Below are 13,552 nucleotides of genomic sequence, written 5' to 3'. Positions count from 1 at the left end.
AATTCAGCATCCTTCCCTGCCTGGCCTGCCTTTCCCATGGGGGCATCTCGGGTTATGATTGCCTTTGAGTCCCTACCTCTTTCTGAATAACTACATGTTCCCCAAGGGTGTTAAGAAGATCCAAATGATCATATCAACTTCTCTCCCCCCCCTTTTTTAGCATAATCAAATAACACCATCCCACACCTAAACTTTTCCTGCTTTTAAGATTCCCTTCTCATGAACTGGCCTTCCTTTCAGAGTTTCTATCCATCCAAATAGGACCTATCCATCGATGCCCAGCCAGCTGCCTCCCCACTCTCAGAAGGTTTCTTTGGTCCTTCCATCTCCAAGTCTTCTCTCTCTTCTTAAGCTCTCTGAACACTTCCAAACCTCTCTGAAGTCACTTAACACTTTCCACTCAGGGGTATAATCATTTGTGGAAATGTTTTATTAGCTCCATGGATTTTTAGGATCCCTAAAGGTGAGTTTTCTGCCTGACATCTTTCTACCATTCCCCTACCCCACCAGCACCTACCTTAGAGCCTTTTGTCTACACAGTACCTGATCTACAAATACCGGTGAAATAAATACTACTAATTGAAAAGTCTACTATCTAGTCACAAAGACTTTGTATAACATGACACCAACGAAAAAGTACACACAGTAATTAATGTTTGAACTGGTTAGAGAAACAGCCATGATACTATTTCATCTGTTGGGTAATAAGATACGGTCCATTCACAGTTAACACTTAACTAAACAGATTGTGAAGCCAGATCCAATGCTTGATTTTCCTTATGTCCATTTTGAAAGTTTCCCTTATTCAGCACAAAGATCTTGAGTTTCCTTCAGTGACACAGTGAGAGGCCAACCGATAATTGTCATGGAAGTACATGGGCTCACACAAGGATGGTGACGTCAAGAGAAATATTTGTCTCGGTTATTTCCTGATTTCCCACCAAGTGTGTCACCAGAGAAACAGACTAGGCATTTAAAATTGTGTGTGGACTCCAAGGTTTGTTCTTTAAATATTACATTTACATCAAAAAGCACAGTTTGGGGGTTAAAATATTATGTCCTATCACTATTAAAACACTCATGGGACATATTTATAAATAAGGATGATGCTAATGATTGCCAGTTATAGGTACAATATCTAATTATCCCCCAAGCATCTAGTAATATGTGAACAAAATGACACACTGATCTGTCATCAATACAGAATATGGAACAAAACATGTCTATTTTTAGATCCATATGCGATCGGGTGCAAATTATTAGCATGGGAATCTTTGGAGATGTCCTTCTTCTTCTGCCCACCAATGAGAACGCTGTCATTGTTGGTCCACTTTTCCTCTCTCCACCATCCTAACCCCCAACCCTCATTTTGTCTTTGCCTGTTTCCAGAATCAGAGACAAGACAGAAAGGAGGGTGAGGAGGAGTTCTATGCTAGAACACCTGAGTAGATGCACACAAAAAAGAGCTGAGAAGCAAGGAGTTCAGTGGGAGAGGGTGTAAAAGCTACATGGGATATGGAAAAAGAGGGTACATTTTTGTGATGGTGGTGGAGATATGGGGAATAAAGAAAAGGACATGTGAGAAGTGCTTCTGGGTGGGGATATGAATTGGAGTCCTTGTAATATCCTCCAGGAAAAACAAGTAAAGAACAGAATTCCTTTTTTAATGTTATATTTTGTTTGTTTGTTTGTTTGTTTGTTTTTGTTTCTGTGTGTGATTTTAAACCATATTTTGTTAAATGTGACATGGCTCTGGGACTGAACCACATGTGTCATGGTTTCATTAGGGTGACATATTAGTATTCGTATGTACATGTTGTACACTGTTCTTTCAATATTTCTAGAATATGGGAATAGAACATCGTAAGACATTTTGCCAATAAGATAAGCCTAAATACGTTATGCCACAAAATACAACATCCATGCATACTTTCTCCCCCAGGTAAAACAAGGCTTCAAAAGAAACAGATTTTTAGCAGATTTTGTCAGGATCTAGCCTCACATGATTTGTCTGCATCCATTCTCCTCTCTAGGAAGGGGTACTTAGGTGAACACTTCGAGAAGCTTTTGCTTAACACAAAAGCAGCATTTAGACTCCATGGATACACATACAAGAATGTTACCAGACATTCAGAAAGCCACACAGGAAGTGTGAACATTTATCTTAAATATTCTGTTTATAAATAAGCATTTTTATTTTGCTTCAGCTCTCAGCCAATAATATTTCAAATGTGAAGCAGGTTGAATGTGAACCAGCACAAAAACGAGACTTATATTTTGAATTCAACATTTTATTTTTGATGCACGTACACCATTAAAAAAAAAACTCTCCTGCTTGTTACTGCTGTCAAGTAGTGTTTACCAAAGGCCTCTCACTTAGGTCATGCTCTCGTGTCTAACCACAAAATATACTCCCTTCTCTTCCATTCTCTTCCCTCGAGCTTTCCCTTGCCACATGGGATACACTACAATCTGTGTAGAGATGAGGGGTCCGTGCTCAGCTTACTGAAAACAAGTCAGGAAGGGCTGCTTCTGAGGAGAGGGGGCTTTCTGGGGGAGCCCCTGGAAGAGATTTTGAGAGCTGCATGGACATACAGGAAAGTATGTGAAATTTCCTCCAGTGAGAAAGATTCTGGAGCCAGAGAAGAGAGAAAGGAGATGGTCTGATGGAAGTAGCAATGACAGGATAACTGAAATCTGAAAGTATGTTTTTACAAAATGATATATTTAATTACTGATTTCCCAGCATGACATACATGACAATAAGTTTGGAATGGATAAAGCATTTTTGCTATGCTTTCCAAGAACCTAGATGGGGGAGTAGATGTTCATGACTGTCAAGGAAGAATAAAAACCACAGTGGTGAGTTTCTGCAAAGGATACAAATGAATGATGCAACTGGAGCTTTGACGCCAGGCCTCTGGGTTTGGTTTACTAGGTCCTTGCTCCACCCTATCCTCTGGTAAATAAGGAGAACCTTAAAGAAACAGAGGCAGTCTAATTCGGACTGTTAATCCTAGGCTCTTGGTTCTGAAAACAGCCAGGTGTGGTTCAGAGGGGAAGCCCCTGTGATAGGTACTTGCCTAAAAACCAGGGTGGGGGCAGGAGATGAACCTACTGGCACACTGCACAGCCCAGAGACATGGGTCTGAGCCACAGAGAATGCTTGATTCCAATGCAAGCTTATGCCAACGATTCTAGGTACTCTCGTGTTCTCTGTTCCCTTCAGCTTTGGTAAGGAGAAGGCAGCTGTACAGGCACTAAGAAGCCTAGGGAAGAGGAAACAAGAGCATCTGACCCAAGGGAGGGGTGGGGCAACCAACCACATGATTCCATTTCAGAATCAAGCCAAGAGCAGACCAAACAAGACACTGTGTTCCATGAGGACAGAAAATTCAATCATGTTAGGTCCCTTGACTCCAGCTCCTAGCAGCTCACTTGCTCTGACTCACTGTGATCTGTGGGAGGAGGTATAAGGCTGAAGGTCCACATGTAAAATATAATACGACACAAGCCCACTGTCATTAGACCCCCACAATATACTGAACACCCGGTAGCTGACATCACACCTGGAATGTGGAGGAGAAACAATGCACACACTTGGCTTATTCAGTGAGCATATATACATGCGGTCATTTCCCTTTGGCCACACAACTATGCATATACATATATGCTCATACCTTCTCTTGGGGATAGAAGTACAAACTCGGTTGCTGTGATGGAAAAAAAAAAATGCAAGTGAGGAAATTAATTCAGAGTGGATCTTTCCTCTCATCCCAGCAGTTAGACAATCTCTACCTTCAAAAACCAGTCATCACAAGTTTCTTGGAACGATTGTTTTCCCAGGACACCTTAGTACTGACAGAAATAAGTCTGGAAAGGTGTGACGTCATGGCTAAGAAGAGCACAAGCCAATTTCCCATATCTGATTTTGCTTCCACTTTCTTGGTCAAGAAGGACAGTTTTCAGTCTGAGAGTGCCAAAGAATATTGCTAAGAGGGAAGTGAAGCCCAGATGAGTGGAGAAGCTCAGAAAATAATGAAGCACTGAGAGACATAAATGATCTCAGTGCTTTGGATCCAGGAGTCAGTTCCCTTATTAATAAATTTGTCTCAAGACGCTGGGAAAGTTGCTACAAGCCGACACCTGGAGTTCTGATTTAAACAAAGAAGAAGGAAGGAATTACATAAACTATGTAGAAGTAACTTGCCATCATGGCTGGCTAAATTCTAAAGTTCATTTTCAAAGAGCAGAGATCACCAAGACCCAGGAAGGGTTCATCAGGCGGAAGGTATAGAGATGCACTTCATTCTCTTTTTGTTTAGGCAATTTAAGCAAAGCCAGAGATTAAGATCAATCTGGATCATCACAAAGTCCCTCACATTCCTGTGGACGAGACAGAAACATGTGCCTGGGCTGTCAAGACAGTTGCCAGAACTTGTTACTTATTAAATAAGCATGTCCCACAGGTGCCTATTTAGGGTTCTCAAGGGCCAGGAGACCCCAACAGTGTGTCACAGGCCTCTGACTTTGGTTCTAACTGGGCCATGTTTTCATCAATGAAATGAAGAAAAATAATGGAAGCTTGTTTTCAGATCTCAGGTGATACTAAACTGAGAAGAAAAGCGAGGCTTTGAGGTGCTACAATCAATAGCTATAAAAATCCCAGCACTAGAGAAGAAGGGTTTTCTATTTTCAAAACTGTGAAAACCTTTATTCAGATGGAAATCTGAGGCAGAAATACAATATATAAACCCAAGGACAGAGGAGCTGCTGTGTCTGAAATGGGACAGAACACCTGAGCCTTGACTACCAAATCCCTTTATACCATTCCCCTCCCCACCTTTCACAGATGCTCCTCAGTGACCCCACGGGGCCCTGACACTTAAAGGGACAATCTATCAAGAAGAAATTCAACAGTCACATCAAATCTACAAAGGGCAGAAATGTATATAGCTCATTCTTACTTTTGCCTTTTGAGATTAAGAAATAAGGAATTTTGTAGTTTCTCCGAGCAGGTAAAGCAGTATGTGCACAATTAGAGAAAACCACTACATGTTTCAGTGGAAATGATTCTGGAACAATGACTAGACTGGATCAAGGGAATGAGGCTGAGCAGAGGTTGAACCTGAAGCTGAGAGACCACGGCACCAGCAGAGTGAGTCACATGGTCTGCGGATTCTTGCTCTGTTCTCGGAGCGGGAGGGTGGGGAGGGGAGGAGGGGAGGTGTGGAGATCAGCCCACCCCAGAGGGCATGGGGCAGGTCCGTGCACTGCACGTCTGAGGGACAAGAGACAAAGTGGGGAGGGTTCAGTTGGGAGGGGCAAGGATAGCAGAGGGTATCTCAAAGCCATTTCATTAATTTTGGGACAGCCAAAGAGAATGGGTGCTGTGGGTGCTAAGGGGATGCAGATTGGGGATCTGGGAAAGACCAGAAATGATAGTCATTTTCAAATAGTTGAAGGGAAATCAATTCAAGGTTTGTTCCAAGTGGCTCCAGGGAGCAGGATAAGGACTGATGGGTGGAAGATGGAGGCAGACCTCCGAGGAAGGACTTCCCAACGGTCAGTACCATTAGACAGAGTGGGGCTCCTGGAGGGACACAAACTCCAATCACAGAGGTATATGACTGTGGTCTGGGGATCCATTTGCAGGGCTGCCAAAGCCTGGCCTCATGTTTGATTGCAACAGATGCTTCCTAATTCTAAAAGCAATGATGCTAAATAAATTCCCATTTATACAGAAGCCTAAACCTTCCAAACTCCAAACGACCAGAAGATTTGTCATAATGCTGAGTAACCACAAGTGACATTTATTAAAATGGGCCCAAGGAATGCCTGGGTGGCTCAGTTGGTTGAGCGTCTGACTCTTGATTTCATCTTGGGTCATGATCTCAGGGTCCTGGCATGGAGCCCTTCATCAGGCACCATGCTCAGCATGGAGTCTGCTTGTCCCTCTCCCTCTGCTCCTCTCCCCATCCCCTCTTTCAAATAAGCAAATACAATCTTTAAAAAAAATTGAAAAATTTAAAAATAAAATTGTGCAAATTTCCAAAAGAATGTTAATAAAGCAAGATGGGTCATGTCTAGGGGAAAGGATTCTGGGAGTGAGTGCCGTTATTTGGTACGCCAGCCATGCTCTGTTGGCCATAACTGATAATGAATCTGGACGCTCCATTCCGAAAAGAATCTAGACAAAGGAGTTAGCCACACCAAATGCAATTCCTTCCATGATTCTGCATGTGTGTATTTCCACAGTTAGATACATCTATGCAAATGAGTTCTTGGGTAATAAACAGAAGTACACATACACTTATTTTTGAAGATCCTGATCACATAATTCTTTTCTGAAAATGCATTTGCCATCGGATCATTACTTTTCTGGAGCACCTTCAACTTGAAGGAGGCTAGGCTGCAATGGCACATGTATTCCCACATAGCCAGAGCTCCAATCACGTTAACGCTTTACTTACTCTTACATGTCACACTTGTTGACTATCGATGCTGCCCAAACCCTTTCTAGACCCCTTAAAAGTGAGTCGTCACATTGTCCCTATCCTCTCCCAGAGCTGATCCATGGGTCGGTTGGTTGGATCATATCTCACGTCCTGTAAGGTCCAGGAACATGTTGTAGAGAGGGCCCAGGAAGCTGTTTACCCACGCTCACTGGGAACGATCAGCACCCGAGTCTCTAATACTGGCAGAAGGTAAGGTGTGTGACTGTTGAAGAGCTATCACTCTAGTTGACTTCAGAAGTGCTCTTGGAGCACGTGAGAGCTTGCGGCTTAAGCCTCTGATGATGATTTCTCGGCTACACACCTGCAGGCTCTAAGAACTGTTTTCTCGGTCCGGGGGCACACAAACCTGGCCAGGGTCCGACCAGACAACACCAGTTCTAGAATTCTGTGAGTCAGCTGTAAAAGTGACATGCTAAGATGTTTACAGAGATACCAAATAGCTACTGAATCAGTGCACACGTCGACCACATCAACACTTACTTGCCATTTTAGGGTACGTTTACATTAAAAGAAGAAGGGACTATTTGCTTCACAAAACATTCAGTTTGGCCTATATAAATGATTTCTTCTGGCTTAAAAGCCCATGATTATTTTGTTCCATGAAAAGAGTCATTATGTGATTTATTTTAGGCATAAACTTACCTAGATTATGTAAAACATAAATTGGATTTGAATTCACTACATTGCTCCTAACTGTGCCACCTTGGCCATTCATTTTTTTCATTTGAGCCCCTGGCCCCCAGTGCATTTCTGTGTGGATTGTAAAACAACTGGTTTAGAGACTGATTCTGCACGTCCATCCAGTTCTGATTTCTGAGGCACATTTATATCAAACAGAGCAAAATACAGCTCTCTATAGACTTTATACTTGTAAAGGTATGTTTTTTTTTTTTAAATCCACCATTGTGAAAAACATTAGCAAGAAACATGTTCTTTAAATTGTTAGTCCCCTCCCCCAAATATACCACAGTAGCTCAGAAATAATTCCAGAAATGGGAAGACTTGGAATATATATTTATAATATACAAGCAGCTTGATTCCCAAGGGATTTGGCAACATACTCATACGCTTTGAAAGTAATTTTCCCCCAGCTTCCATCATAGCTCCTTGGCTCTTGTACATTTTCAGTACGGAAAATATAAACCCCCAGAGGAAGAGCACAGATTAACTTTGAGAATAAGGAGATATATAAAGACCATAAACGTGAGAGAGAGACCCCACTAAAGGTAGGGAGGGAAATGCCCTATGATTTTCTCAGTAGTCCCTTCTATTCCATCCTTAATTACTCATCAGGGCCTAGCACCTACACTCTGTGGCCACTGCAATTTCTATGTCTGAAGCTGGGCTGAGGACAGGGTCCACTATGGAAGGCTATCTGGGCATCCCTTGTTATTAAAGCTCAGAGAAATGCAGGCCCCGTGGCCAGTCCCGGCATCAAAACCAAATAGCTCCCCAGGACTTACCAGCTCCTCTGCTAGTCCCGTCCTGCCCAGGTGATGGTTTTGCTGTTCGTGAACAGAGCATTGGCAGGTCGGGGAGCTGGGAGGAAATGTAATTTACTGCATCTGGTAGCAGAGAACAGGGAATACAATTAGGCACAGTGTCGGGAGGCCCAGTGGGTTCACTGCCGAAACAGCAGCTTGTCTGCCCTACATAATGGACTGCAGAGGCAGCCACCAAACCAGAGGATCAAGGTAAACAAAGACAAGCATTTGTCCAGTGATTGGTATTCAGCAGAGTAGCTGAGGTAGGACGGATCCTGGCCAGAGAGCTCAAGCCCCAGGACTGCTCTATGTATTAAAAGATCCATCAGAAAGCTCTAGATTCTAAGAGTACAATGAGTTCGGGGAGGGGGGGAAGGGGATGGGCTAACGAGAGCCATTATGAGCTTGGTGGGATTGACCAAACACGGGACATCAAACTAGAAATATGCCTTCAACAGTACCGAAAAATAAACTCGGGGCTCATTCCTTAAACTGGAAATGTAGTGTCAAGTGCCTGATTCATCCAGAAGACCTTTTTAATAGACATTAAAAACAAAAAAGCTCCCCAAACTCTAGAATCTATCCCACAATTTTAATACTTCAAGGTGGTGGTTCAGCCAGAAAATCCTGAGATTCCAAATAACACCAGCCAGCGAATTCACCATTAGCCCAGTTGCAGGACATTGTGGCCGGGCAAAGCTGGGAGACCAGCTCCTCTTGGGAAAAGCGCCTGACAAGCCCATTCAGGGAGGGGAGACCCTCCGGGCATGAACCTCAGCAGGTGTGTCAAAGTGTCAGAGGAGAGGAGGAAACCACGGGGGTGAGACAAAGAGAAGAATCTGTGTATCCCCCAGAGAGGAGTGGGAAAGCGAAGGCAGGAACATTCTAGAATGCTATGTGATGTGATTCCTTCCTCATGCCAGAACCACATTCCAGAATCCTGGAATGCCAATCCCTCCTAGATGATACACAGAGCGGCTTCCTGCCCGTCTCCACTGAATCTCCCCCAATCACTTCAGCTCGTTGGCGCCACAATTCACCCAGGATCCCGGACGGTGCCCTGAACACCCCCTCTTGACAACCAGGTCAGCCCCTAGCCTCCACCTCCTTCACAACTCTTACATCCGTCCATCCTCTGTGTCCCCACTGATACTGCCTTAGTTCTGTCAGGTTTCTTTTTCCTTTTTTAAATTCCATGCTGGAGAGGACCCAGATACTAGATTGGGATGCGGATTAGGATTAGCTCGGGTCTGCACCGACTAGACCATTTGCTGACTCACGTGTCAATGTCAACGATCCAGAATGTGCTGAGATTGGACGGTTATGTTTTTAGGAACACACTCTGTGTGTATGGTGGCGGGGGGGAGTTTCACTAAGGGAATGGATTTTTCCATATCTACCACTGGGAGAGAAGGAACAGGAAATCCGGAGACGACAGGCAGGCCTCTGGCCATGGTGAGGTTCAAGTGGGCATCTCTGTCTGGGGCCTTAGGTGTACGGGAGGGTGGGCAGACATGATTGAGGGTCCTCTGCTGCGAGGAAGGAAATTAGGCCTTTGAGATGATGGGGAGGGACTGGGAGATATCCATGAGGCAGCCTGTGGGGACTCCCTGAAGATGGGGTTGGTTTGAGTCAAGGGTTCCAAGTGTGTCCACAGGTCTAACGTACATAATTCTCTCTTATTCCTGAATTTGGGTTACTCTCACTGTGGGAATCTGTGAGCAGAGTCCGGGCCCCAACCCATACAACACAGGACCAGAAGAGAGCAGAGGCCTGAGATGAGCTGCTCCTCAGGGTGTAGGGACAGACTGCTGACAGTGGCCCAGAAGAAGACTTGAGAAGCAGTGTGGGGCCAGAGGAACAGTGCAGGGGGCAAGAGGTGGCCAGAGCAGATCTGCAGAGCTTCTGAGTTTTCCCTGAGTGTTTCTAGAAATCTGTGGAATGCGAGCTCAGTAAATCTGACTTTCTGCTTCAAATGAGTTGAAGGTTTAAGCCATTAGGACCAGGGGAGGACTCCCAGACTGGTCCCCTGTGTGTCTATACATTCTGTGCTAAATAGAGTGTTTCTGGGGCATCTGATAGTGAAAGTTCTAGCAGCCAGAAACAAGAGGCACTTGCAGGCAGGGGCATCTACCTCAGAAAGAGCACAGAATTCCAGTGCTTCTGCCTCAGCCTCCCCCAGAAGGCAGTTCCCTGCCCAGTGTGGGTTGGGGTGGCAACCCCTTTGCCCAGAGGTCCTTGGCTACAAGCTTGAGGACTACAGCTCTTGGAAGGCGGGGACCACAGACTCCCGCTGAGATAAGGAAGTGGTGAGGATGGGGTTCCAGAAGGAGAACCAGGCAGCCAGCCCCCTCAAGATAGCATGAAGTAGTCAAAAGCAAATCTGTGCTACTGGGAGGCAGCCAACAGACCAACACCAGGAATAAGTAACAGGGCCTCCAGAGCCTTCTTGGGAAGAATTTCTTTATGCCGACTCAGTTAGTAACCTGCCCTCTTCCTGCCAAAGACAGGGTGGTCTATGGTCAGAGAAGGCAGAGAACGGTCACTACCAAGGCAGACACGTCACATGAGTGCTCCTTGTTAGTCCCTGGGGCTGCTGAAATATTTACCGTGACTAGATTGGACACGCACAGCCAGAGCTGGAGAAACCAAAGGAACATTCCTCGGAACGCATGATTTATGGGCACCTGAAAACACTGAGATTTCCCAGCAGCGCTTGTGAAGGGGTTGATATGGGGATGGCTTCCGGCCCCCGCAGACCGGGACGGGATGGAAACCCAAGAATGGACTCAGACAGCAAGGGCGGAGACAGGCCTGGGAAAACATGCTCCTTTGCCAGTTCTGGCCAAAGGTTTCACCCCAGCTCCTCGGTGGGTGAAGAGCAGTTATCACAAGACATATGCTACATGGAAATTACAGTTATGCAAGACATTCTGCCAATTTAAGGCGGTAAAAACAACCCGCCCAACTGATGAAGGCTCTGCCACATAACGGGAGTGTATGGGGGTGGGTAGCGCCTGGGTGGCTCAGTCATTAGGCATCTGCCTTCAGCTTGGGTCATGATCCCGTGGGCTTGGGATCGAGCCCCACATTGGGCTCCCTGCTCTGCGGGAGGTCTGCTTCTCCCTCTCCCACTCCCCCTGCTTGGGTCCCCTATCTCGCTGTATCTCTCTCTGTCAAACAGATAAATAAATATCTTAAAAAAATAAAAAAGAATGTATGGGGGTGGGGAGAAAGTGAGCGGGGTCAGAATGTACATGGCCAGGGAATTCTACTCAAGATCGGAAATATGTCGCTCTTGATGGCCAGGACGACCATGCAATCCAAAGCCATTGGAGACTTAGCAGTGCTGTCCCTTCATGTCCTCTGACATGCACAGGGGGACGTGCACAGGGACCTGAAGCGGGGTCACCAGCAGCCATCTCCTTGGCACCTCATTAAACTAGGGATGTTCTGCTGGTTATCTGTAGTGTCTTGCACAGTTATAATCCTAGTTGGCCTTGGATTCTGTGGTTAGCATTTCAGAAGTAGGGTATTTTTCTCAAGGCGCTATTATTCTATAATACTTTGGGGTTAGTTCTTAGTAACAACAGGTGGTTGATTCTGAGAGGGTCTTGGCCTTTGAAACCAAAGAATGGGAAATGAATCAGATATTCCAGGGTCCCTCAACTGGATTTGCTTCACTTTGTACTCTCAGACCGCAGTGTGAGCTAAACATTGACCGCATTCTTGGAGCATGTGGTCCTTCCTTCAAACTTCTTTCTTTGCCAGTAGACGTGGTGCGATGGAAAGGTCCGCGCAGGCTGAGGTATAAGCAGAGATGGCAGGAGCCATAATCCAGGGTGACCAGTAAGACCATAGAAACATTTCCCTGACTGTTTCCTGGGATCCCTAAAATGTCTGCATCCTTGAGCCCGAGGTCGCCTCTGTCAAAAAGTGACTGAGGACAGAGTCATCAGAGCAATTTTCTCTGTAGGCTCTTTTTAGTCACGGTCAAGTTTCTTCCCACTTCCATGAGCTGCTGGGTGAAGGGACGCCCATCATGGGAAGTGATGCAGGAGGAAATGAAAGAAGTTCAGGTTGAAAATGAAAGACACAGGGCTTATAACATGCCTTCTGTGTTGCTTGTTAACAAGTCATAGGCTATGTGGGTCTCCATGCCCCACAGAGCCTTCCCAGAGATGTGACATTCAGGCTCCTTCTTTTCCCTAATTATACAGAAAAGTCTAGGGAAGATTCTGGTTTGAGAAAGAAGAGGGGGAAAAAAAGAAGTAAAAGCATGAAAGGTCAGTGTGTACCCTTCTAGGATGTAGGTGTCTGAGGGCCAATATCCCATGGCCCCACTCTAGCCTCACACTTACTGACTGATTGCTGATTATGTCCACTGCCTCAGGTCTTTCCTAGCACTAGGGAAGCCCACTATGCCTCCCAGGCTGCCATTCCTTAGGCCCCAAAGACACGGGACCACCTCTTCACTCAATGTTCTATTCCCAAAGCACAGAACCAGACCCCTGATTTGGTCACACCCTAGAGAAGGCTTTAGAATGTCATAGGTCCTCCCCCTGGAGTCCCTACTAGTTTGGCCCTGATTTGTCCCTGCCCTCATGTGCTGGGAACATGAAGTTTATTTTACTACTTTCCCAAGATCCCTGGGGCCCCAAAATCCAGATTTCCTCCTTTTTTATTTGCTGGAAACCAACTTCTCCCACCAAATAAAATAAAATAATACTTTTTTCTGGCTAAAGTCAGAATTATCCTCAGTGCAAATATTTTTGTTAATCCAGAAAATTACAAGACCCATCTCTGCATTTATAAGTCTTTGCTCTTATATTTACAAATGACATTGGGAAAATACTGATGCCAACCTTTATTCTGGTTCCTGATCTTCTTCATAGTTTAGAGGTTGACCTTATAAGAATCAGGAGAGCAGACGGCATCTGATCTTTCTGACAAGTCCCAGCCTTTTAAAGCAAGTCTAGTTGTAGTGAAAGTGGAAATGGAGTGGTTTTGATGAGTTTGTAGCTTAAGTGAGGGAAGCAAGGTGAAGGACGAGAAACACACAACCTCAAGTTCATCCCCTAACCCCAAGTTCATCCCCCACGACCCCAGGTGGTCCCACACCTGACTACAGGCGACAGGGAAAGTCAATAGAGGCAGGTTAGGGCCATCGAAGGGAAGGGGGAACAGAAGAACCACTCCTGCCCGGATGGGGCCAGGAAGCCAGGGCCCTTTTCCCACCCTTCACAGGTTCAAGGCCATGCCACCACATAGGGAGGGAAGTTCTGCCCAGCCTTGTTACCCTGGGAGGCTGAAGAAATGGCAGTTTTCTGATTCAGAGTAAAAACACAGGCCTTAGAAAAGTTTCCTAAACACCAGATGATGGCCTTATGATGTGTGTTGTGACCTGGAGCCGTGACCACCAACGGGCTCATTCTCACCAGGGACCTGGTCCCAATGTTAGCACTCTTGGTGGAGCAGCTTTCAAGAAAGGCCCAAGCAGGGAACCTGGAGGACCGGATGGGAAGGGGAGGAGCCAGGCCAACTGTAGAA

General features: G+C 45.5%; 1 protein-coding gene across 9 annotated transcripts in view; it reads right to left on the bottom strand.

Moving 5' to 3' along the window:
* The window catches only part of PALM2AKAP2 (PALM2 and AKAP2 fusion), a 450,166-nt gene that overhangs the window by 196,168 nt on the left and 240,446 nt on the right, over window positions 1-13,552 (bottom strand). For 6 of the 9 annotated variants that reach the window (XM_032860820.1, XM_032860821.1, XM_032860824.1 and 3 more), the window contains one exon: window positions 7,982-8,083. The exons of the other annotated variants lie outside the window; for them this stretch is intronic. In XM_032860820.1, coding sequence (XP_032716711.1) covers window positions 7,982-8,083 — 102 coding nt within the window. The remainder of the gene's footprint in view (window positions 1-7,981; window positions 8,084-13,552) is intronic. 9 annotated transcript variants of the gene reach the window in all.

The sequence above is a fragment of the Lontra canadensis genome, unplaced genomic scaffold (assembly GCF_010015895.1).
Source record: "Lontra canadensis isolate GAN:19392208 unplaced genomic scaffold, GSC_riverotter_1.0 scaffold19, whole genome shotgun sequence".
Taxonomy (NCBI): Eukaryota; Metazoa; Chordata; class Mammalia; order Carnivora; family Mustelidae; genus Lontra; species Lontra canadensis.
The sequence above is the reverse complement of the archived record's forward strand: the minus strand, read 5'-3'. Positions and strand labels throughout refer to the sequence as shown.